This window comes from Chinchilla lanigera, unplaced genomic scaffold, assembly GCF_000276665.1.
Source record: "Chinchilla lanigera isolate Chin_1 unplaced genomic scaffold, ChiLan1.0 scaffold00143, whole genome shotgun sequence".
NCBI classification, from domain to species: Eukaryota; Metazoa; Chordata; class Mammalia; order Rodentia; family Chinchillidae; genus Chinchilla; species Chinchilla lanigera.
In genome coordinates this window covers 2712932-2736944 of record NW_004955544.1, presented here as the reverse complement: position 1 = coordinate 2736944, position 24013 = coordinate 2712932, and the positions used below count along the sequence as shown (strand labels likewise).

Here is a 24013-nt window from a genome sequence, read left to right as displayed (position 1 = left end):
CCTAAGGAAATGAAATCACTGCTAGTAGAGAACAACTCTTTTATTTAATTCCACCTGCCCAGTGTAGCGTTTAAGAATATAAAATTGTCATTGGAGCTCAGCCTATATTTTCACTTCCTAGGTGAAATCATCTTATAATCAGTTTTTCTCTGCTTCAGAAAGTGGAATGTGAGCTTCACCTGATACATCATGAATCCTGCTTTGTGAAAAACAGAGTTCATGATGATGCGGACAGCAGTAACAGCAGTGAATTCTCTAGATCCAAATTAGTATTAAGGTGGCATCAACTTTTTCAATAAGTGAAAAGAACAGATTATATAGGACTCTCTCTCCTTCGCATCTCTACCTGCAATAACATTTTTATAGCCTTGCAGTACATAAAATAGTCCTTTCTCTGCATGTGTGATCATGGACGTATTTTTTTTGCATTCCTTTGTGCTATTCATTAGTTTCAAAACTTTCTGAAATAAACATATACCATTTTAATAATCAGATGAAAATTCTTTTTAGACATAAATTCATTAATGTAAACTTTGATTTCTAGCTGATGTTAATGATTTTTGGGGACAACATGAGAGTCAGCTTTCTAATCTAAACTAATATAATTTTAGCTCTAATGATAAAACTTCTTAGGGTGAAATTGTGTGGCAGAGATAGGAAAATAATGGGTTGCTTAATAAAGAAAATAAAATTAGAGACATTTCTTGAAAACTTAAACTGTCAGGGACCTGGGAAAAGGAATGTCCCATCATTAGTTTGTGTGATTTAATATTTTCATTAAAGAATCACAGAGGAGAGAAACAGCAGTTGCTTTGAATTACATGCTATTTGGGATCAGCAATAGTAGATTAACAAGGTTTTCCTACATTGCAGATGTTTGTAAATGATTGATTCTTGACTTTTATATCTACACATGCTTCTCAGGCTCCAGGGCTACAAGGTCCTCAAAACAGTCTTTCATTGATTCTGCACAAAAACAAACCACACTGGTGAGTTCCAATGTATTAGCAGAGTATTTAGACCATTGATAATAGCGTGCAGACAATTTAACGCAGAATCCCAATGCCAAGGTGGAAACAGCCTGGGAACAATGCCTGCAAAGGCTTTTTACGACTAAAACGTCCCAAGCAAGTACACAGCTTTCCCAATCAGCACAGGCACTTGGCTCCAGCCTGTCATTAAAATGTGGGCATGGACCCAGCTCTGGGGCTGGCAAAGCAGAATCCTCCTAGCCCAGAAGCAGACTGCCAGGAGCAGAGTAGGAAGCCCTGGCCATGGATGCCCTGGAAGCTGAAAATGCCACCTCCTGAGTGGCCTGGACACCAGCTTCTGCGAGAAGTGGGAGAAGTGATGGTTTGCAGGCTAAGTCCTGCAGGAGCAGAAGTTTCCCAATTTCTAGCCAACGAAGTGAAAAATCAAACGGAATTATACAAACTGAATCCAACATGTCCATTTCTTTATCGGAGAGGAAATGCTTGGGGGCTTGTTTTGGTGAACCATACAAGGGCCAGAGGTCCTTCCTCCTAAATACAGAGGCTGAGGAAACTCCCTCGGAGTTACAGTGTTCAAGCCAAGTTCCTGTGACTGACGGCACCTCCATGGGGCTCACTATGCCATTATGACAGATTTCATTTGTTTCTAAATTTTTGTTTAGCTTCTGGTTATCTGACTGATAGAAGCAATGGGATTTCTTAACCAGAATTAAATTGTTCCGTACCTTATTGCACAAGGGAGGAAACGTTCTGAAGTAATTTTCACTCAGATGAAATGGGGATAAACCAGTCTTGAAATAGTTACGAAAGAATTGAAATAGTAACTCTATTCCCAGGTATGTTTTTTTCCCGTAGGAAACAGTGGTTTAAAGTTTATGGAGCAGGTTAATGAGTTGGAGAGCCTTGCCTTTTGGCCCATGTCCTGAAATAAGACTTTTAAACACACTTCAAAAATATATAGCACTTCTCATTAATGACAAAGAATTAGATTTTGAATCAGGATGTAAAGGCAGAATGATTCATGTAGTAATATGGTGCAGAAATGAGGTTTTTCAGAAATGAAAAATTTCATTGATTAAATGATTCCTGGAACACCACGGGCATTTATTTTGCTTTGCTATTTCCTTTGTTCTCTTTGATGTTTTCAGATTTTTCTTCAATAAACATACATTACTAGTCTGGAGAAAATGGACTAAATTTTAGAGTTGAACAACTGATGTGAATACAATGAAGATGTTTCAAGAAGTAGAGAGCTGCCTTTAAAAATCAGTAGAAAAGGAAAAATAAATTTTGGCTTTGTTTGAAGGCAGTAAGATGGATCAGCTGACTTTTAAGTCTGCTTTTTTATGCTAATTGTCTATATCTTTCATGGTTCCAAAGTGGAAGTCTTTGTTCTCTTTTCTAATAACAACTTAATGAGAATGTGTGTAATTTGAAAAGCTGAGCATTTTTAACTTGTTATTGTTGATTATTTCGCCCTGATACTGGTTTTCATTCATCTGAATCTATTGTATCACCTGAATCAGCACATTGATTTTTTTGTTGTTGTGCATGAAATCCTGGATATAAGAAGAGCTGCTAATCTCTGGGTTAAACGCTAACAAAAGACGGGGTTAGGATAAACTTCAACTGAATAAATACTTTAGAGCTTGGAACAAACATTAAAAGTACAAAATAGAAATGGAATACTGATATCCTCCCTCTCTTTTCTGCTTTGCTTTCCTCCTATCTTCTCCCTCCTTACCTCCTATTTTCTATTTCTCTGTTCCTCCTGACTTCCCTTCCTCTCTTCCTTTTTAAGCAAACAATCATTGAAGACATATTACAGACTAGAAACCATGTTAGGCCTCAGAGATCTTAAAAAGTAATAATTTTGCACAATTCTTACCCTCAGGGAACTTAGGTGCTGATGCAAAAAAAAAATCTGTCAGGAAAAGGCCATAATTTGTGATTCTTCTGAGCTGTGCAAGGAAAGAAAAAAGAAATGAAAGGGAAGATATGAGAGCTATACTTTGAAGCTACCAATATTCTATGACAGGTATAACTCTAGCCATTAGCAAAACCTTAATTATTCTCTCAGGTTATCCATTACAATAGCCAGTGTTGCCCTTAACAAGGACAGTAGTTGTCTTCAACAATAATAATCTTGTTGTTTTTCACAGCACTGCAGTAATGTGGCAGAAGTGGCTGTGACCAGAGTTTGTCTTACCTCAAGGTCTACTTTGAAAGATGGGTACACTAGTATTTCCTGTGCTGTCAGAAAGTCCGGGCATAAGCTATTTTTTGCATTGCAAAGAAATATTTTGAGAATTTAGGTAAGCTCCTTTTAAGTGTTTTTCAAATATTTATTGTAACCTGACTTCCCTTTTGCATTAATAATAATTTTAAAATATCACAACCAAAAGTTCCCTTCACCTAAATTGCACACTTGTGAGAAATAGCTCTCTCGTACATTAGTTTATGGGTGGCCTACAGACCCAGGGAGAAGGTGGGTGTGCTTATTCTAGTCACATCCCTGCTTTGCTCTTCCCTGCCCTTACCGGTAGATAATAGCTGGAACTCAGAGACACTGCTAAACATTGTGCCATGTCCAGGGCATGCCCAACCACAAGGATTCATCCAGCCCAATTATCTGCTGAGGCAGGAAAACCTGTTGTAGAGACAGCTGGAGAAAAGATGAAAAGGGTCACCAGAAGACTTTGTCCCGAGAACCAGGGAAGTGAGGAAGAAAGTATTTCCATAAAATACGTTCAACAGATATTGGCTTTCCTGTCATGTGTGTCCATGAAGGTAAAAGATTGGACTTGGCAATTTCATTAGAACTCAAACACATAAGCAAACAATGTCTGCAATATCCTGCCTAAATTGAAAATGAAAACTTGACACCCAGACTGTAATTAGCAAGAATGAACAACTTCCTCATTTTCCACCAATTCACCAGGGCATTTTAACACTCAGTCATCTCATTTCCTCTCAGAGCTGTAAAGGTGTCGTGATTTCAATCTCCCTGCAGTGAAATTTTTCCATAACAACGAGCCTGGTCCTTTCACTTTGGGGTTGTTTTTGATGGCTGTGTCTGACGGCATTAAGGAAAATTGGTCACATTTGTGTCTCCGATGCTGTCATGAGCTGTGGTGTTTTTCCTTCAGTCAGAACTGTCCCTGAGGGCTTCCTGGTTGTAAGGGCAAACCTCTCATGAAGAACAGTCTGCCTTTGAAAGGCCCAAGGGGGAGTTCTCTAAAGTTCTTCAGACAGAGCCCAGAGCACTGCTTAGTGACTATTTGACTGTTGTATTTCTCTCTATGGCTGTCCTCCATACTTGGGATATTTCTCATGCTGCTACTTGCCAGGACAATTGTATGTCCATCCCTTCATCAGCACATGTTAGCTGTGTTCAGATAAGTCCATCAATAAAAGATTGACCAACTTGGAAATTTTCAAAATACATGGGTTTCAGGGCCTAGAAATGGAGCTCAGAGGGGGAGCAGGTGACCTTGGGTTTGGGGTCCCTAAATCCAGCGGCATCACTTAATGAGGAGTGTCTTCCCAAGGGGATCAAGGCTTCAGCCTCAGCAGGCCAGTTGGCCCCATGAACTTCAGGGTTGAAGGGTCGTGGCCTGGCACTTCTGCTTCCAGACAGTCATTTGAAGATTTCTAATACACCCCCCACAGCAACCTTCTCAATTTCAGGACGTCCTGGTGCCAGGTCTGGAATGCAGCAAGGGAGCAGGAGGCAACTGATAACAGATGCTGGGATTTGGCTGTCCCCCTCCTTTTTCTGCTACCACTGATTCCCCAGGGCTCCTGGTCAGAAGCTTGGAGCAGCTCATCCTTCCAAGTTGGCAGCTGCACACTTATTTGCATCTATGTCACTTACCGGTTCTCATCTTGGCCTCTGCAGGCTGGATTCCCCCAGTGCCTGAAGGGGAGAGTCAGGCGGAGGCTATTCATCTCTGTCATCTTCTGTGTTCACTTATTTATTGGGTGCGGACTACAGATTCCAAAAGCAGAAGGCAACGGAAAGGTTACACAGCTGACTGCGTTTGGCCTGACCTGCCCCAACCTTCCTGAAAGCAGATGCTGCTATTTGCACATCACCCTTTCTTCTCTCTTCTTCTCATTCTTTGAGAGTGAGAGAAAATGGGAAGGAGAGAAAATTATGCTTTATTCAGAGAGTAGATTAAAATCTAAATAGGTAGACAAGCAATAAAATGAAAACAAAAACATACAGGAATGTTATCTTGTTTAAATACATTGAAGTCTACATTTTAGAAAAAATTTTTATCAGAGTACATTCTACCACTCCAGGTAAAAACTTGTAACTAAACCTGATCTTTCCTCTCTTTTTGTTTTTTAAAATATATTTCTATCACTATTATTATTAGTTACATGTTGAGGATCTGTAAAAATGGACTTTTTTTGTTTTCCTAATAATTGAGGGCTAGGGAGATAGCTCAGTGGCACAAGTACCTGCCTGGCAAGCGCAAGGTCCTGAGTTTGAGTCCTGGTGACCCCCCAAAAATGAAAATCAGTGTCTTAGGGCCAGGGATATAGCTCAGTGGCACAACCACTTGCTTTGTAAGAACAGGGTCTTGAGTTTGATTCCCAGCAGCAAAAAAAAAAAAAAAAAAAAAAAAAAAGAATTGAAACCAGGATCTCACATGTGCCAAGGAAGTGCTCTACCACTAAGCTACAGCTCCCTAGCCTCATAAAATATTTTTGTTTACTTTTAACTGTTTTAATTGACACATAGTAATTGCGTGTATTTATGGGGTGCATTATGACAATTCACAAGGTCTACAATGTGAACTGATCAGGCCAGGATAAGCAGCCTATCTATCACCTCAGACATGTATCATATTTTTGTATTGCTGATATGGCAAGCAAATCCAACGATACAGGCACTCACAAGAGATCGAAAAGGCAGGAACAAACAAAGCTTTATTGAAGAGCTGGCTAATGGACAGTCTCTGACCAGGAGCCAGAGAAGATGTCCACCCCGATCTGGGTCTCATCTTTGGTTTAAATACATATTTAGGATTTCATAGTAACCATTTCCTGATTTGGGGGAATTTTACAAGAATTTCGCACAATTATCACAAGGTTTACTTTTCCCAGAAGCTACTGGTCAGCTGGATTCCAGATGACCATTATGGTTTAACATTTAGCCTGCTTCCCAATTTGTCCTGTTTGTTCTGTTCCCATTTTATAACTCTGTTCTAGTATATGATTAACTATGTAGAGGGAGTGAGGAGTGAGTTTAATTATAGTTTGTGTGAACTTTAAGTGACTTCTCTTAAAATGGAGTTACAAAAAAGAAAATGGAGTCTCTCTTGCCCTATCATAGGAAGCATTTAATTCCTCTCTACTACCTATTTTGACATTTTCAATTAATTGGGGTCAGCCATAGATATCCTACCATTCTGCGGAACATTAGTTGAGTATTCTTGCTACCAACTGCACCCATGCACCGCTTAGCCATTCTCCTTCCATGTTCCCTCTCCTCCATGTTCACCCAGGCTTTGTTAACCACTATTCTATTCTCTTCTTCTATGAGATCAACTTTCTTACCTCCACATATAAGTGAAAACCTGCAATATTTGCCATTCTAGGCCTGAGTTATTTCACTTAACATAGTTCTATCTATATTGCTGCAAATGACAGGATTTCATTTTTTTATGGTTGGATAACATTTCACTATGTATATGGACCACATTTTCTTTACACACTCATTCATTCATCTGAGACTATTATGGCTGGTTTGGCTTCCTTTATTTCTCAGCAATTCCATTATTGTTGTAAAAAAAGCTACTGATTTTGTATCCTGCAGCCTTACTGAGTTTGTTGGTCAGTTCTAAGGGATTTTAGTGGAACCTTTAGGTTTTTCCATGTACAAAATGACATCATCAATAAAGAGATATGTTCTGAACTCCTTCTTTACTACTTGGGTACTCTTTCTTTTTCTTGTGTTATTGCTCTGGCTAAGACTTCCATTGCTGTATCAAGTAAGACTGGTAAAAGTGAGCAGCCTTGTCTTGCTCCTGTTCTTAGAGGAAATGCCTTCAGCTTTTCCCCAGTTATTATAATGCTGGCCATGTTTTGTCATTTATAACCTTTAGTGTGTTGAGATACATTCTTTCCAGCTCTAATTTTTGAGAGTGTTTTTCAATCATGATGGGTTATTGAATTTTATCAATGCTTTTTCTATATCTGTTGAAATGATCCTATGATTTTTATTCATTTTTGATGTGATTGTATTATATTTATTGATTTGTACACGTTGAAGCATCCTTGCATCCCTGGGATAAATTACCCTTGATTTTGACATATTATCATTTTGATATGTTGTTGGATTTGATTTGCTAGTTTGGTTAAGAATTTTTGCATCCATATTCATCAGGGATATTGGTCTATACTTTTCTTTTGTATTGTTATTGCTGTGTCCTTGTCTAGTTTTCATATCACAGTAACACTGACCTTGATGAATGAGTTTGGAAGGGTTCCTTCTCTTAACTGTTTGGAATAGCTTGAGACAATTTGGCGTTAGTTTCTGTTAAGAGTTTGAGACCACACTCATAAGTGAAATAAATCAGACTCACATGTGTAATCATTGTATTTTCTCCCTAGTGTGGCAAACTGAGAGAGTAAATAAGATCCAAAGTATACAATAGATATTGTGAAACTGGAAGAAACTGTTCAAAAGGAACGAGAAACTGGGATGGGAGAAAGGAGAAAAAAAGGAAGGGAAAAGGAAAAAAAATATATGTGTATAGTACAAAAGATAGTTAAGATAGTTATGCTACCAGTTTTTCTTAGTTAATTGAAAAGAAAGGCTTATGCTAATATTGCTTGGACAATTTTTCATGCCCATGGCTTGTGCTCTAAGTAACTACGTTGAAGATAACAATACATAGTATATGAACCATTGTTATTCTCCTATTATCTTGTTTTGAACTTCTATTTTTTTCTGTTTAAAATAAAATTTTAAAAAATATTTTGGCAAAATTCAACAGTCAACTCTGCGATTCTGGGCTTGTCTTTGTTGGATGAGTTTTATTGCTGATTCAGTCTTGTTTGTTATTAAATGTTCAAGTTTTCTGTATCCTCATGGTTCCATTTTGGTAGGTTATATGTGTCCAGAAATTGACTCATTTCTCCTAGATTTTCCAACTTGTGGGCATATAATTGTTCATAATAGTTCTTAGTAAAACTTATTGTTTCTGTGGCATAAAGTGTAATGTCCTTTTTTACCTTCAATTTTATTTGGGTCTTGGTTAGTTTAGCTAAAATTTTATTGATTTTATCTTTTAAATAACTCATCATTTCATTGATCTTTTGTATTTTTTAATCTCTACTGAATTTATCTCTGCTTTAATCTTTGAAGATTCTTTCCTTTGGGATTGATTAGTTCTTGCTTTTCTAGTTTTTTGAGTTGCATTGATATGTTGTTTATATTTGCTGTAACCCCATAGGTTTTGGTATGTTGTCTTTTCATTTTCATTGCTTCACACATCATTCAATAGAATGTTGGTTAATTCCCATGTATTTGTACAGTATCTAAATTTCTTCTTGTTATTGATTTCTAGCTTTAATCCACTGTGATCAGAGAATACACATTTTATAATTTTATTTTTTTAAATCTGTTAAGACTTCTTTTGTGGCCTAACACATGGTTTGTCCTGGAGAATGCTCCATATGCTGATTAGATGAGAGTGTAATATGCACCTCTTAGATAAAATGTTCCCTAAATGCCTATTAGGTCAATTTGCTCTAGAGTATAGTTTCACATATCTCACATCTCCTGTGGGTCAAAATTTGAGAGTGGTTTGCTTGGGTCTTCTGCTCAAGGTTTCTGAAAGATTCCATCAAGGTGTCAACTGGGCTTCTTCTCATCTGACAGTCAACATGGGAGAACCTGCTTGCAGGTGCTCTTGGGTTGCTTGCAAAATTTATTATGTGGTTGCTCTAGAAATGCCAGTTTCTTGCTGGCTGTTGGTTAGAAGCTTCCTTTAGGTTCTAAAGGCCACTCAGAGTTTGCAGTCATGACCCTTAAAATATGGCCACTTACTACTCCAAAGTTAGCAATAAAAACCTTTCCCGTGTACTTGCACGATGGAACTTTATATAAATGTATCATAACATGACCATAAGCGCTGCAGCCCATCACCTTTTCCCATATCTTTTTTGTTTTCTTGTTTTTCTTAATTTATTTTCAAAATAAAAGAAGGAAAATATATTAACAAACAGACATCCATTTACAAAATAGCATAAGAACAATACAAGTAATAGTGAATTACAGACAAAGTGGTAGGAAATTAACCATGGTTGTATTATGTATTGATATCTTCAAAGTGGTCTCTCAGGAAAACAAATAGAGACATGCAAGACTGATCAAACAAGTAATCATTAACTGTTCCTTTCAGTAAAACGATAGAAGTCAGTAGTACAACTATGTTAGCTGTCTTGGATATAAACATACATGCATAGTTTCCCCTTCTTTCTTTTCTCTTTTCCCTCATCCCAGTTTCTCTTTATTTTGAGCATTTTCCTTTTGTTCCATAATGTCTAACAAACCTCCTAATTTTTATTCACTCTTTTAGGTTCTTGCACCAGTGAGACAATGTGTTGCTTACACAAGGAGGTCTGATTTACTTCACTTATGAGTATGGTCTCTAGTTGTGACCATTTACCTGTAAAAGCCTGGACTTTATCTTTCTTTATAGCTGAGTAATATTCCATTATATATAAAAGTACCACAATTTTTTTATTCATTCCTCAGTGGATGGACATTTTAGTTGCTTCCACAATCTAATAAAAGAAGTAAAAGATCTATTCAATGAAAACTACAGTACTCTGAAAAAAAGAGATCGATGAGGATTTCAATAATGGAAAAATATTCCTTGCTCATGGTTAGGAAGAACCAACACTGTGAAAATGACCATACTACCAAAATTGTTGTACAGATTCAATGCAATTCCCTTTAAAATACCATTAGCATACCTCACAGATCTAGAGAAAATATTCCTTAAATTCATCTGGAAACAGAAGAGACCCAGAATAGCAAAAGCAATCTTGGGCAACAAAGACAAGTCAGGTGGAATCACAATCCTTGACCTGAAATTATATGATAAAGCTACTGTCATAAAATCAACCTGGTACTGGCTAAAAAACAGACCAGAGAATCAATGGAACAGACTTGAAGAAACAACCACGACCAAAAACACACTCAGCCACCTAATCTTTGATAAAGGGGCCAAACAAACTCACTGGAAGAAAGATAGACTCTTTAATAAATGGTGCTGGAAAAATTGGCTTGCCACCTGCAAAGACTGAAAATACACTCAAGTCTATCACCATGCACCAAACTCAAGTCAAAATGGATCACAGATCTCAATATCAAAACAGAAACACTAAATCTATTGGATGAGAAAGTGGGTAAAAATCTTGAAGACATAGGGGTAGGCAGAGGGTTCATGAACAAACACCAAACCACATGGGGAATACTTTAAAGAATCAACAACTGGGATCTCATCCTACTGAAAAGTTTCTGCACATCTAAAGAAATCACAAGCAGAGTAAAAGGAAAACCCACAAATTGGGAAAAAATTTTAGCTGACTGTCCCTCGGACAAAGGTCTTCTATCTAGAACATATAAAGAATTAGAAAACATCAGCCCCTCCCATTGAAAGACCCAATCCAAAAATGGGCATCTGAGATGAATATACACTTCTCAGATAAAGACATACAAATAAGAAATAAATACATGAGAAAATGTTCAACATCAAAAAAAAGATGTTCAACATCATTAGTCATCTGAGAAATGCTAATTAAAATCTTTTCCCATATTCTATTGGCTAGAAAGAATTCATAGATCCTGCTCATACTCAGAGGGAGGGAATTATACAGAGGTTTGAGCACCAGAAGGCAGATATCATGGGGTCATTCTTGCTTCTGTCTAGGACAGTATTCCAGGTTTTTCTTGTGTAGAGCAAGCCCTGTCTTCAACACCATCTAGAGGACTGTTGATCTCTGATGTTGTGTTTCACTCATGACATCTCACTACTGATAATGCCTGTAGCTTATTCTATGATTTTTAACAGCTGCATAAGTGTTTTGTAGTATGGATAAATGACAACATATTCAATCTTTCATTAGCTGACTCATATTCAAGTTGTTTCCCATTTTTTCCACTGTATTTGACATCTTTTTGCACATAGGCTTTGGAAGTGGTACTTTACTTTTTAACAGGAATTGAGACACTATACCCTGTGAACCAAATCTGGTGTGCTGACTGTTTTTGTACAGCCTGAGAACCAAGAAATTTTTTTTAAATTTTAAGTTTATTTAAAAAGAAAAATATACGACAGAGACCATATGTGTCCCTCAGTGTCTGAAATATTTACTATTTTACCTTTTATGGAAAAATCTTCCCAATTTCTGTCTTATAGAATATGCTTCTAAGGAGTAGGCAAGCATGTTTTATACATCTTCTAATTTACCAAATGGCACCAGATTATTTTCTCAAAATATTGTAGCTGGTCAGACTATCATAGTGTGCTTGATATTACTTCCCCTTTCAATTTCAGTTAATCAGTTGGATGGCAAAATGCATGGGTTATTCCTTTAATTTGAATTTTCATAACAACCTGACCAGCTGAGCATTTTCAAATATGTATTCACTTTCAGATTTTCTTCTTTTTGAAATATATATTCATTCTGTGTTGTCTTTGCTAATTTTCTATTCCGTAAATATGTAGCAAGGGCAATAGAAGCCATGCTTAATGGCAGGTGCTGTAAATGCAGCAGTGAACGCCCTTTGGGAGTATTTTAGACACTTTGTAAGGACACTTTAGGATAGATAATAATTCCAACAAAGAGATATAGCTTTTACTTTATAAGTAGTCAAGCAGATCTGACTTTTCTTGTTTAAAAAACATTCATATGCTTCTTATTTATACAAAATTCCTCCTAAAATTTCTTTTACATTATTAAAAATGATTCTCCTGGCCTGTAATACCAGAACTCAGGAAAACTGAGACAGGAGGCTTGCCAGTTCAAGCCCAGCCTCAGAAATTTATTGACTTAGTGAGAGGCTGTCTAAAAATTTTTAAAAATGGCTAGTGCCAGGCTGGGGATGTAACTAGATGCAAACACCCTGCATTTAATCTCCGGAATCACAAAAATGAGAAACCAAACAAATAATAAAGCTATTTGGCTATTTATTTGACTATTCCTGCAACACTGCTTTACTATTTTGAGGAGAGTCCTGTAGTATATTTTAATATACCATATGACAAGTTTTCTGTTCTCCTTTTATTGTTAATTATTGATTCTTCTTAGAAATTTAATTTTCTACATTATTAACACATCATTTTATCTAGTTATTCCCACCCACAAAAATAATTTGAGCCTTGTTTTTTATCACTTCTTGAGATTATTCCACTTGTTTTACTGACAATAACTTACAGCACAGTGTTGAATGTGGTGGTGAACCTGAGCGTTCTTTGTTTTCTTGCTAATTTTGCAAGGACAATTTTGGAGTTGCATCACTTAAAATCACATTTGCTGTTAGCCTGAAAAAGTAGGGTTGATTTTCTCCAAATCATTTCTTTTATTTCTGTTTAACTGAAAATTGTATTATGGGTGGCTGCTGAAATTTATCAGATTTCTTTTGAAGAATCTATTGATATTTTTAGTTTTTCCCTTTATTTTAAGAGTAGCCAAGCTGGTGGGGTCCCTGCAGTTGGAACATTTGTCCATATCTGAAATAAAATTTCTCTGGTAGTGATGCCTATTTATTTATTTATTTATTTATTTATAAAGAGTGCTGGGCTTAGTTTGTGAATAATGGAATTACTATTGAAACTTTTTTCTATTTTTATTAGGGTATAGAATAAAGCTTATACCACATTTATACAGTTCAATGGAGAATTTTTACTATTTTGTTTTATCTGAAATGATTGGAGTACATAACAAGTGCCTATTTTTTCTGTTTGGCAGAATTCAATTATAAAACCAGTATGACCCTGATGCTGTGTAAATGTAGAATACTAATAACTTTCCACTATTTATAATGCTTTACCTTTTCAGTTTTTTGACTCTTGCTTATGTCAATTTTAATAATTCATGTTTTACTACAAAATTACCATTTTAGCTTTACATGATCATAGTTTGTGGCACTAAGTGAAAGTGTCCTCTTTATAAAAAAATCTACCAGATCTACAATTAAATTTTGTTTGTTATTTCTGACAAAAATGCTGAAGATTTTGCTAGAATAACTCATTTATTTTAGTTTTATTAAAATGCAGGATTATTAAAATGCACTTTATACACAGTAATATTCTCACAAGATAGGTCAATTTTTGACAAATGTACATGGTTGTCTATGTACCAGCACATGCTGATGTCGAACATTTCTATCACCTTCAGAGTTTCCCATAAGCTCTTCTGTAGTTAACCCCTCCCTTCACTTGAAGCACTGTGTCTCCATTTTGCTTTTATAGGAATGATGTATAAATACAATCAGGAAGGCAGAGTTCAGTTAGCATAATGTATTTGAGTTCAGATACATATAAATAGTACATTCTTTTTCATTACCAAATCATTATCCATTGCATGGATGTTGAAAAATTTGTGTATCCATTGGCCCCTAGACTTTTGTGATGTTTCCATTCTGTGTATGTGATTATGAACAAATTGTGTATAAACATTTACCAGTAGTTATAGAGTGAACATAGTTTCATTGCTCTCGTGTAGTTGTTGGATCACTGACTCTTATAGTTTATGTGTTTCCTTATTAGACAGAAGTCTTTCATGATATCTATTTATTGAAATTTATTGAATTTTTCAGTTCGTATTGTTCTATAAATTTGTCCACTTCATCTAAGTTGTAAAATTGTAATATTGTCATCTTATCCACTTAATGTCTGTAGGACTTATACACCTGTTTCTCTTTTATTTTTGTGTTTTCTTTTGTTTTCTTTCCTTTTTGTGTTACTCTCTAGAAATTTATCAGTCATATTGATAACTTAAAACTCCAAATTTTGGTGATACTGATTTCCTGTTTTTGAATTTCATTGATTTTTGCTACTGCGTATTTTGTTTCAAATTTAGTCTTTTTTCATAACACTGAAAGTGAAAGTTATATAATTGACTTGAGACATTCTATTTTTATAGTATAAGCATTTAATACTATAAATTTCTCTAAGCATGGATTAAACTGCATCCTGAACATTTTCATGTGTTATATACTTCATTGTTCAATTTTAAAAGTTCTCTAATTTATTATTTGACTTCCTTTATTCCCTAAAAGTTATCTAGAAATAGTCTTCTTTATAAAATAAAAGAATACTTGGAGATTGGCATATATCTTTCCATTATTAGTTGTAATTTCACTCTTTTGTCATTCAAGAGCATTATTGTTATTGTTTCAAGATTTTAAAATTTGTCAGGGTTTGTTCTATGGCCCAAAATAGAGTTAATCTTGCTACGTATCGAAATAGCACTTAAAAAGAATGTTTGTTCTGGAGTTACCAGGTGCAGTGGTCTATAATATTAATTAAGTTGATTGGAAATGCTGGTTATTTCTTGCTGATTTTCTGTCTACTTGCTTAATTGCTTACTGAGTGAAGAATGTTGAAGACTCAACCATGATAGTGGATTTTTCTTTCTTCTCAAAGCTATCATTTTTTGCTTCCTAAATTCTGAAGATCTGTTGTAAGCTGCATACAATTTAAGGCTGGCAGCTTTTCTTGAAGAATTGACCCATTGATTTTGTGGCATCTCTCTTTAGTTTGGGAAAGTTCCTTGTTCATAAGTCTAATATATCTGCTTTTAACATGGTCACTCCAGCTTTGTTTCCATTAGTGTTTGCAGGCCATACCTTTTGTTATATAATTACTTTTAATCTCATGTATGTCTTTGCCATTTTAAGTGAGAATCTTATAGATTGTGTATAATGCAGGATAGATAAGCATGGAGTTTTTCTTCGATCACGGTACCTTTGGGAAATATGAGAGTGATCAGTTCATTTAAAGAGATGAAAGAAGACAGATCTGGGAACAGGGAAACAAGCTCTGAAGTGATTAAAGAAATAGAGAAATCTGTCCATGTACAGAAGCAAGGTAGGATTACCGAGTTATGACCAGAGGTGTTGAGCAAGCAAGCTACATAGGCATTGAGTGAAAGTCCAAGCAGAGTCCTGCTTCCAGCTGGGACGTCCAAGTTTGTATTGGAGATCAAGTCAGAAGGAGTTCAAGGCCAGAGAATCTACAGCAGCCACTGAGCAGAACTGAAGGAGGCTGGAACTCTACCGTGCTATAGTGCAGAATAGGGAGCTAGGTTTCTGGGAAGGTGAGTGTAGCTACTGATGAAGTATGGCACTAAACCAGCCCAGGTCCCTGACGTCAGAGATGTTACAGTCCCCTGGGGGACATGGAAGAGGGTGAGCAGAAATGACCATCAAAGCTTGTACAAGAAATAGTAAATCCAAACTGACAAACACGTAGGGAGGCACAAATTTTTTTTATGAATCAGTATTAGGGTGATTTGGTTCAGGCAGAGATCAGGAAAACGTTTTCCAGTAGCCAAAGGTTGACAGACAAGCTGAAATGTTAGTGGCAGCTCAGAAGGTCAGGGAAGAGTGGTCCAAGTAGAAGTGGCTAACGAGAGCATAGCTGTAATACCCAGTGAGGCCAGTGTGCAGAGGAAGTAAGGGGAGAGCTATTCCAGGTGATGCTGGTGATATATACAGGCACAAACTCACAGTGAGGCATCTGCATACTATGGAAAAGTGTCCTAGGAAGTAGGTGTGAAACTCTGTGAGGAGGTTAGTCATTATATGGAGATTGGGAGTGAGGATGAGAGTGATGGGAAGAGTATGTTGGGGTGTGTGATATGATCCAACTTAGAAATTCCTTTGGCTGCCCTAGGGGATGAATTGAAGGAGAAAATGTGATGTAGATTACAGGTTATTTCAGATGTAGTGGTAAGAAATGTGAAAGCTCAGATGTGGAGATTGTCTGCAAAAGTAGAGAGGAATAAGTTAAAGGGATATTTAAGAGATAAAGCCAAGAAATCTTGGTGATGGATTGGACATAGTGGGAGAAAGATATCAAGCCTTCAGCTTTTGGTTCATGCAAGCTTTTGGCTAGGAGGAAGTTGGGGGAATCATGAGCGTAATTCTAAATATATTGAATTTAAGGGCCCTTGAGACACCCAAAAATTATTGCCAAAAAATAAGTCAACGTTTAGAATTAAGCTCAGTGGAGAAATTAGAGATAGAGATTTGAATTTAGGAGCCTAATGTACAAGACTGTGACTGAAGTGATGTTATGGATGGTGATGCTTAGGGAAGAATTGGAAAAGAACTAAGTGGTCAATATCTCAGAAAGCTCCTGCATGTGTAGAGGAAGTCAATCAAATATCTAAGAATGCTTGGGCTTTATTGATGTGGGCATTATTTCAATGCCAGTGAGCACCATTTGGTGGAACAAACCACTGAACTCCCATTGAAATAGGGAAGGGTACAATGGTAGGTGCAAAATCTGAAATAGCTGGTGCGAACAGCCCTTTGAGATGCTGGACAGAGAATAGGATGTGCAGAAGGGCAGAAGTTGGCGGGAGAATAAGATTAGTGAAGGGGAAGATCAGCATTATTATTTGAAATGCTTTAGTGAAATTGAACAGCTTTTAATGACCATAATCAAAATTCAGCTTTGAGAATAAATAGACTGTGCAAGAGAACCAATGTTCATTAAGTCATTTTCCTGTGCCACTCCTTAATTGGTAATTGGTTTTTGGCCATGACATATTTACTCATTAATTCTGATGGTTCCTATTTAATCATGCTTTAATAATTCTCTTAGGACATGGTTGAAAAGAATCCAAAGAGAGACCTTAATTCCTTTTCATAAATTGCCTGTATGAGCTAGAACAACTACAAGAAGGGTCTTTTTTAAATCCATTTTTATTTTACATTATTAAGTGTGCATCCTATAGTGGAAATCACACTCAAGAGAAAGGAATTTTGCAAACCCTACGTTTCTCTCTTTTTTGGCCTCCTAGTATAATCACAAGCAACTACATTCATCAGCATATTTTACTTATGTATTTAAAAAAGGTGAGATGTGGGCCACCCCGTGCAGTGTACGACATGCCCTTCAAGCTAACTTTAAAAGGTGACTAATTATAGTGGTGTCTGTTCAGTTTCAAAACTTCAAATTAAATGTACTTCAAAAAGCTTATCAAAAAGAATATATTTTACATGACTGTCACTTGTGAGAGGGGCTGATTTGAGTAAAAAATATGGAAGAGATCAAGCTAATCATTAGAGCCTGCTACTCTCCATTGAATGAACAGATCTTCTAATACCCATTGAGTGATCCCACCTTAAGCACTCCGTAACTCTCCACAAGTTCTGTGATTTGACAGGAATGATATAGTTCAATGTTGGAAAGGCCTTTTAGAGCTCAATGAAGCATGAAAGAATACAATTGAGTCACAGTGAACACAGAGTTTTGGAACGCCACCAGTATAATTCAATGTCTACCTTAGTAAGGGTCAGTAAGATATAGCCCAGAAGCCAAGCCCAGCCCAATACCTGTTCCTGTAAATAAAGTTTGATTGGAATGCAACCACAGCCATCTATTTACATATTTATGTGTGGCTTTTTTCCCTCTATATCCATACTGCAATAGTTGCCACAGAGACTGCATAGCTTGCAAATTAAATTCACTACTTGCCCCCTTAAAATGCCCACCCTTGGATGCTAATCCTTGATGCTCTTCAGATTCATTTCTTTCTCTTAAAAAAAAAAAAGTCCATGTTGCTGGATCATACCCCCAACCTTCTCATCCCTTATCTTTCGGGATGGGATCCAGGAATCAACAGACATAGTAAGGTGATTTTATGCAAAGTCAGGTGGAAGGTCCCTGGATTACATTGCACTGCCTCGAAAACATGTTGCCTTGAAAACACATTTCAAGCTGTAATTGAATTTTCATGTGAGCTGTGAGCTTGGGAAAAGCTCTACAAAGAAGCACCTCAGAAACTATCCTTAGTATCAGATTCTACTGCAGTTGCTTATTCACACTTAAGATGGCTTGGTCCTACCCACAGAGCTTCCGGCCGGCAGGTCTTGGGAGGAAGAGCTAGCATTCTGAACAGGCTGGTAGCAGTTCTGATGCCGAAGCCTGGTGGAACACACATAGAACTGCCCTAGAGCAAAAGGGCTCACACCTCTCAATCTAAGAGCAGGTCCTACGGATTGTGGGATGGCGTTGGGCATGGAGTTATGGGACAGCCGCTGGGACTGTCCCAGGGCATGGTGAAGAGACCACTGCTTCTTTAGTGTTGGTCATTGCTCTCCCCTCCTCCATCCCAACTATAACTATTGACACCAAGCAATCTTTGCTCTAGGTTTGTACTCCTTAATTGGCTTTCTATCATTGTGTTTTAAAATTCCTTGCGGAATATTTTTCATCTTGTAAAATAACTTTATTGTAAAGGGAGAGGGGTGATAGTAAATATGAGACAGTTTTAAATGTTATAGAAAATGAACTGTGTGTCACAAAATCGTACGGAAAATGAGCAGAACTTGAAAACGTACTTGTGAAAAACATAAATATAAAAACACACGATGAAAAACCTACAGACACAGGTAGAGACTTGTTTTGGTGCCACAAAAATGATTTTATTTTGAACCAGGAAGCAACAGCAATCAAGAGAATAGTCTGGACTGGGGGCGTGGCAGTGTGACTCAAGTATCAGGGGTTGAGTTTGTCCAGGTGCAAGGTGGCATAAAGAAAGCCGGCTTCTCATTTCCAAACTAAGTTCACCCAGACCGTGGTACTTCTCAGTGACTCCCTCTTGCCCAGGTCTGGCTTGCTCCATAGATTTTAGATTTTCATAACCATTTTATAAACATTCTTGAAAGTGAAGGAGCCACTGCAGTGAAGGTTTTGAACTGATGATTCCCCTTTTTCTTTCTTGCTTTTTGCTTTATTGGGCACTGAATCATTTACTAAAAGACTAAAAGACATTTATAAGAGTTTTGCATTTACAAAAAGCGAATAATCAAGAGTGCTTGAATGAAGAGACTTCAAGCTAAGTCTCTTAAAATTTGGGCCAGATAACTCTTTGTGGTGGGGACTACACTGTGTGCTACAGGATGTTTAAAGCCATCCCGGACCTCTACCCACTAGATGCCAGTAGCGTGGTTTCCCCAGGTTTTGACAATCAAAATTGATTCCAGACATGGCCAAATGTCTCCTTGGGGGCAAACTGAAGCCCTGGATGAGAAGCACTTGTTTTCAATAAATTGCGCCTGCTGTCACCGTTGTCTTTGTATGCTTTTCGATGTTTTATCAAGGAAGACCAAGTGTCAGCTTTCCAACACCAAATACACATGAACGTGAGCAAACAGGCACGTGTCTCTGTAGGCACTGCACATGCGCCTGGAGCTGGGGTGGAATTTCATGTTGAATGGAGGGCACTAGTTCAGTTGCTCAAGAAGCTTACGGTCAACATATCAGTACCATAATAAAAAGCCCCTCTGTACTCAAGCCGTTTCTTCTTCTCCAGCAGAAAACTTCATCAGTGTTTGCAGTCAGTTATTGAAGTCATTTTCTCTTAAAGCTGGAAAGACAATGTTCAGCAAGGCCCACCCTCACCTTCATCCATGTTTTCGATTCCTACTTGAACAATATGGCCAGCAACTTTCAACTTTGGATCCAGATTTATGCATTTCTATCCACTAGGAAAAGAGGTACCATGTTTCTGAGTTCCATTATGAGGACTGGCTACAAAACATGCAGAGCCCATATAAAGTGAAAATGCAGGCCCCTTGTTTGAATATTATTAAGAATTTTTTGACAGTGAAAGGAGAACATCAAACCAAGCTTAGGGCCCTTCAGAGCCCAGGGCTCTGGGCAAGGAGCCATTCGCACACGCATGATGCCAGCCCTTGCAACCTTGACTGGCATTCCATCAATTCTGTTCTGCCATCTCTTTTGTCCCTATATCAAAATGCTTCCTGTGAAGACACTGAAAAATAAAATATTTTGACCTTAATCCATTTAAAGAGAATGCATAATTATACTGCAGCAAATGTTTACAGCATATATTTTTTAGACTTTCAAAAAATCCACATGGGAATACTTTCTACATCATTACAGTTATTAAAGTAAACACTGTAGCCTCTCACCATACACACATTTTCCTGTAAATATGACAACCTGGAAATAGTAACTGCTACATCCACATTTTTAAGTTAGCCAAGAGTGAGTCTTCCACAACAAAATTATAACATAATCTGTCTTGTCCTTATAAAAATAGCCAAACACACCCTACACAGCTTGCAGTGAAAATCCGAGTAGTAACATCTTGATATTAAAAAACATTATATTCATGGAAATAGTGTCCTTCTAGTAAAATGCTTTATGTTAGCATCGTAAGGCAAACTGCAGTATTTATTGGTACCTGGAGACTGATTTTAAAAACTCAGAAATTGAGTTTTAGACCCTTTTATTTAGAACCTGTAAGTGTACAAAGTGCATTAAAATATCCATTATCCAGTTACCCAAAATGTACATAAAAATTATTGAGGCAACCCTTTTGGTTTATTCAGAGGAGGCAAACACACAGGGTTTTCATATTGTAAAAAAATCGCATTAAGTTGCCAGAGAATGATTAGTTTCTTTCTCCATTGAGGTGTCCATTTTTAAATGTGATACTGTCTTAAGTAGCTATCAAAATATTCATCTGGGTATAAATAATATAGTAAATATATAGAATCTATCCATTAAGAAAAAGGACAGCATTTCCTAAGGAAGAAACAGAAGGACCCAGGAAACCAGCTTGGTCTTTCTTGAAGTCCAGATTGGCAATGATATCAGCTTTGGCCATGTGATGCTGAAACAATAGGCCTATTGACTTATTTCAGGGAAACAACTGGTTGATCTGGCTTAAAAAATTACGAAAACCAAAATAAATCCACCTGACTGTTCAGTTAATGGCTGATCTGGTAGCCCAGATAAATATTTTAGCAATTGAAACCATTTATAGAGGTCACACACATGATCAAGACAGAACCAATGCCTAAGTCCCAGTCCAAAGACCAATTGAGAAAGCCTTAGTTTAGGGACCATTGCAATGTGTTGGATCAGCATGCAAAGAATCTCATCTGACATTTATTTAATTAGCAAGTTCTATTAGCATGTTCCTGTGTGGAAATAGTGAGTTGGATTTTTTTTTTCATATTACAAGTCTATAGTAAACTATACTATACAGGGACTTCTACAATTTTCAAGATGTGTTTAACAAACACATGTTTATAATAACTTTTGAGGCATATATACTAGTGAACAGTACTTTATGTAATGTCCCTTGTCTTTACTAACTCATAAATATTAAGTGTTTTTCGGTGATCTATATTTGGATGTGGTAGTGCTGATTGGGGCCATGTGCTAATGTCCCAGAGAGCAAAATCAATCCAAAGTGGTGTTGTCATTTATGACAGTACATGTTTATTTCCTTAGCTCCAGAGATAAAAGAAAACTTGACTTAGGGAAGGAGAAATAGGTCAACTATTAAATGTACTGAAGAAATTTCACAGCTCTAAGAAAACTATTAGGAGGAAGAATGCCATGAAACAAAATCCTACTTCTGATAAAACACAAACCAGCCTGAATTTTTGATTAATCTATGTGATTCAAAGTGACTATTTTCAATTTTGATTTCATTCATAATGTTAGCTCACAGTCCTTAGCCCTGCAAGAAGTAGGGAAACATATGGGCAAAGGTTCCGGAACTTTTCTTTCCAACATTTTCCTATCAGCTATCACAAGGTAAAGATTATGCCACGGCTGAATTTTGAGATCCAAAGTCAGTTAATTACTTCCATTCTCTCTCACTCACTCTCCATTCTAGTTGATCCGATACATGTTTTTTGACATTATACTTAAAACATTTCAAGTTAAACCAGAGAAAGAAAGCCTGTTTACTTCCCTACTAAGTTCAAAATTATTTTTATCTTTAAACAGCTGCATATTCTGCTATGCACTGTCGAAGTGATAGGACCTACCATGGGCTCAGTATGAAATACTATGTGAGAAGGTGATTAAACGTACAAATCTACAAAAGGTGTGTGTGTTGTTGTTTTTGCAGCCCCACAGACTGTGATGAAACAAAACTTGTAAGAGCTGGTAAACTGACGGGCTGCTTAATGTGCAAAACCAATTCCTAAGAGTTGTAATCCCGATTACATTTCTTTTTATAAATAATCTATAGATTTTCCTCTAAATACAAAAAAAATTTAAAGAAATTATTAAAGCCTGCCCTTAGTAGAAAACACAGTAAAAGAAATCTATTTTGAGCCCTGTGTTAGCTGATTTCTGGACACTTTCTGGGGACATTTAATCACACTCTTGAAGCCTGTGTTTTCTTCATTGCCTAAATAGTGGCCTCAAACTTTGTTATTCCCCAGAAAGCAGCTCTGATGGCCAGATGCTCAGGGCAGCTGCTCTGTGCAGTCCAAATGGTCTGGGATAGGAAGACCAGTTATAATCGTCAAACACTTGTTCCACACGGTGAAGGTGGGGCACACAGGCTGCGCAAAGGCTACATCGAAGGTGTAGAGGTGGATGGAGTTCAAAGCATCATAGAAAGCAACAGAGCCGTTATCGTAGTCCAGTAGGATGCCAACGCGCCGGAGGTGTGGGGCAGGCTCGATGGGGATTTCCTTGCTGTTGTGTCTCACCACCCAGTTATTATTGCAGCGGCAGAGGGCCCAGGAGGCAGAGTTCTTCCCAATCCATTCATGCTTTGGGGCCGATTTATAAGCAAGGCCAATGGCATACCTGGAGAGGCAGAACAGTGACACCGAAAACAGTGAGTCACAGTGCACATGTGTGGAAATCCATTCTGTAGTCCTCAGGGGTCATAAAAAAGTGATCATCTGCTGTTCCTGTTCATTCTTTTAAAGTGGAAACTTGGTAAAAACCCAACACCTGTGCTCCTCATCTTTTCTCCTAAACACGGAATGGGTGGGTAGGAGCCAGTGTATTTGAACTTCGTGTTTTGCTGTTTTATTTTTCTCGCTCATAAATTACTGAACATTCAATTATCTGGACCAGTGAGCACTAAAGGAACTTTCTGCAACGACTAAAGTGTTCTGCTCAGTTCAGCGTGGTAGCCATGATTGTTCTGACCATAGGATGGTTGACTTACAGAGTTTTTGAGTTTATAACGGCACAAAAGTGAGACATATTCAGTAGGAATTATCCTTTAAATTCTGAATTTTGAACTTTTCCTGGACTAGTGAAATGCAATACAACCCTCTCTCACTATAGTGGACAGTGACACAGTATTTTCATTTTATTATGGCGTTATAAGGGTGTAACCCCATAATAAAGTGAAGGAGCATCTGTTTTTAATTTTAATTAAAGGTAAATGATTGAAATAGCTACATGTTGCTCATGGCTACCATATCACAGCAGGCAGTATAACCCTAGACTTGTCCTTTTGACCTTCTTTAAATTTTTCAATTGACACTGTGTCTGTCATTTTCCCTGACTGAGTGTGCTTGCAAAAAAAAGCAGGAAGAATGATTTTTATTTAGCAGAATAAATCCCTTGTCATCACTCTGTCTCAGGTTCTCGTCCATGACAAGGGAATAATGATAGGCTCTATATTCCAGGATTATTTTATCCAGTAAAAGAAAAAAATGCAGTCTAAATCCTGAGTATAAGGCCTGGCATACAATATTCAGTAAACATTATTTTATTATTATTGTCTGAGGATACACACATAATTAGTACTACAATCAGAATTAGAATTTAAGATTAATCAAAAGGCCATAAACTTAAATGACATTCTGTAATGTCTTCCCTCACCAGAAACTATGCAATCCATCATTGCCAAAAGGATTTCTGATTGTATTTTCTACCACATTATCAGTGTGTTAAAATATCTTTGAATGACAGATATCCAGTTATTTTCAATAGTCTATCACTGGTCAAAAA

General features: G+C 37.1%; 1 protein-coding gene and 1 long non-coding RNA gene across 5 annotated transcripts in view; one reads left to right on the top strand and one right to left on the bottom strand.

Moving 5' to 3' along the window:
* The window catches only part of LOC106147333, a 91693-nt gene that overhangs the window by 41142 nt on the left and 26538 nt on the right, over window positions 1-24013 (top strand). The gene's annotated exons all lie outside the window — the stretch shown is intronic.
* Mid1 (midline 1) overlaps window positions 18663-24013 on the bottom strand; it is a 338517-nt gene continuing 333166 nt past the window's right edge. For all 4 annotated transcript variants that reach the window (XM_005411393.2, XM_005411391.2, XM_005411397.2 and 1 more), the window contains exon 10: window positions 18663-22849. In XM_005411393.2, coding sequence (XP_005411450.1) covers window positions 22501-22849 — 349 coding nt within the window. In that variant the 3' untranslated portion in view covers window positions 18663-22500. The remainder of the gene's footprint in view (window positions 22850-24013) is intronic.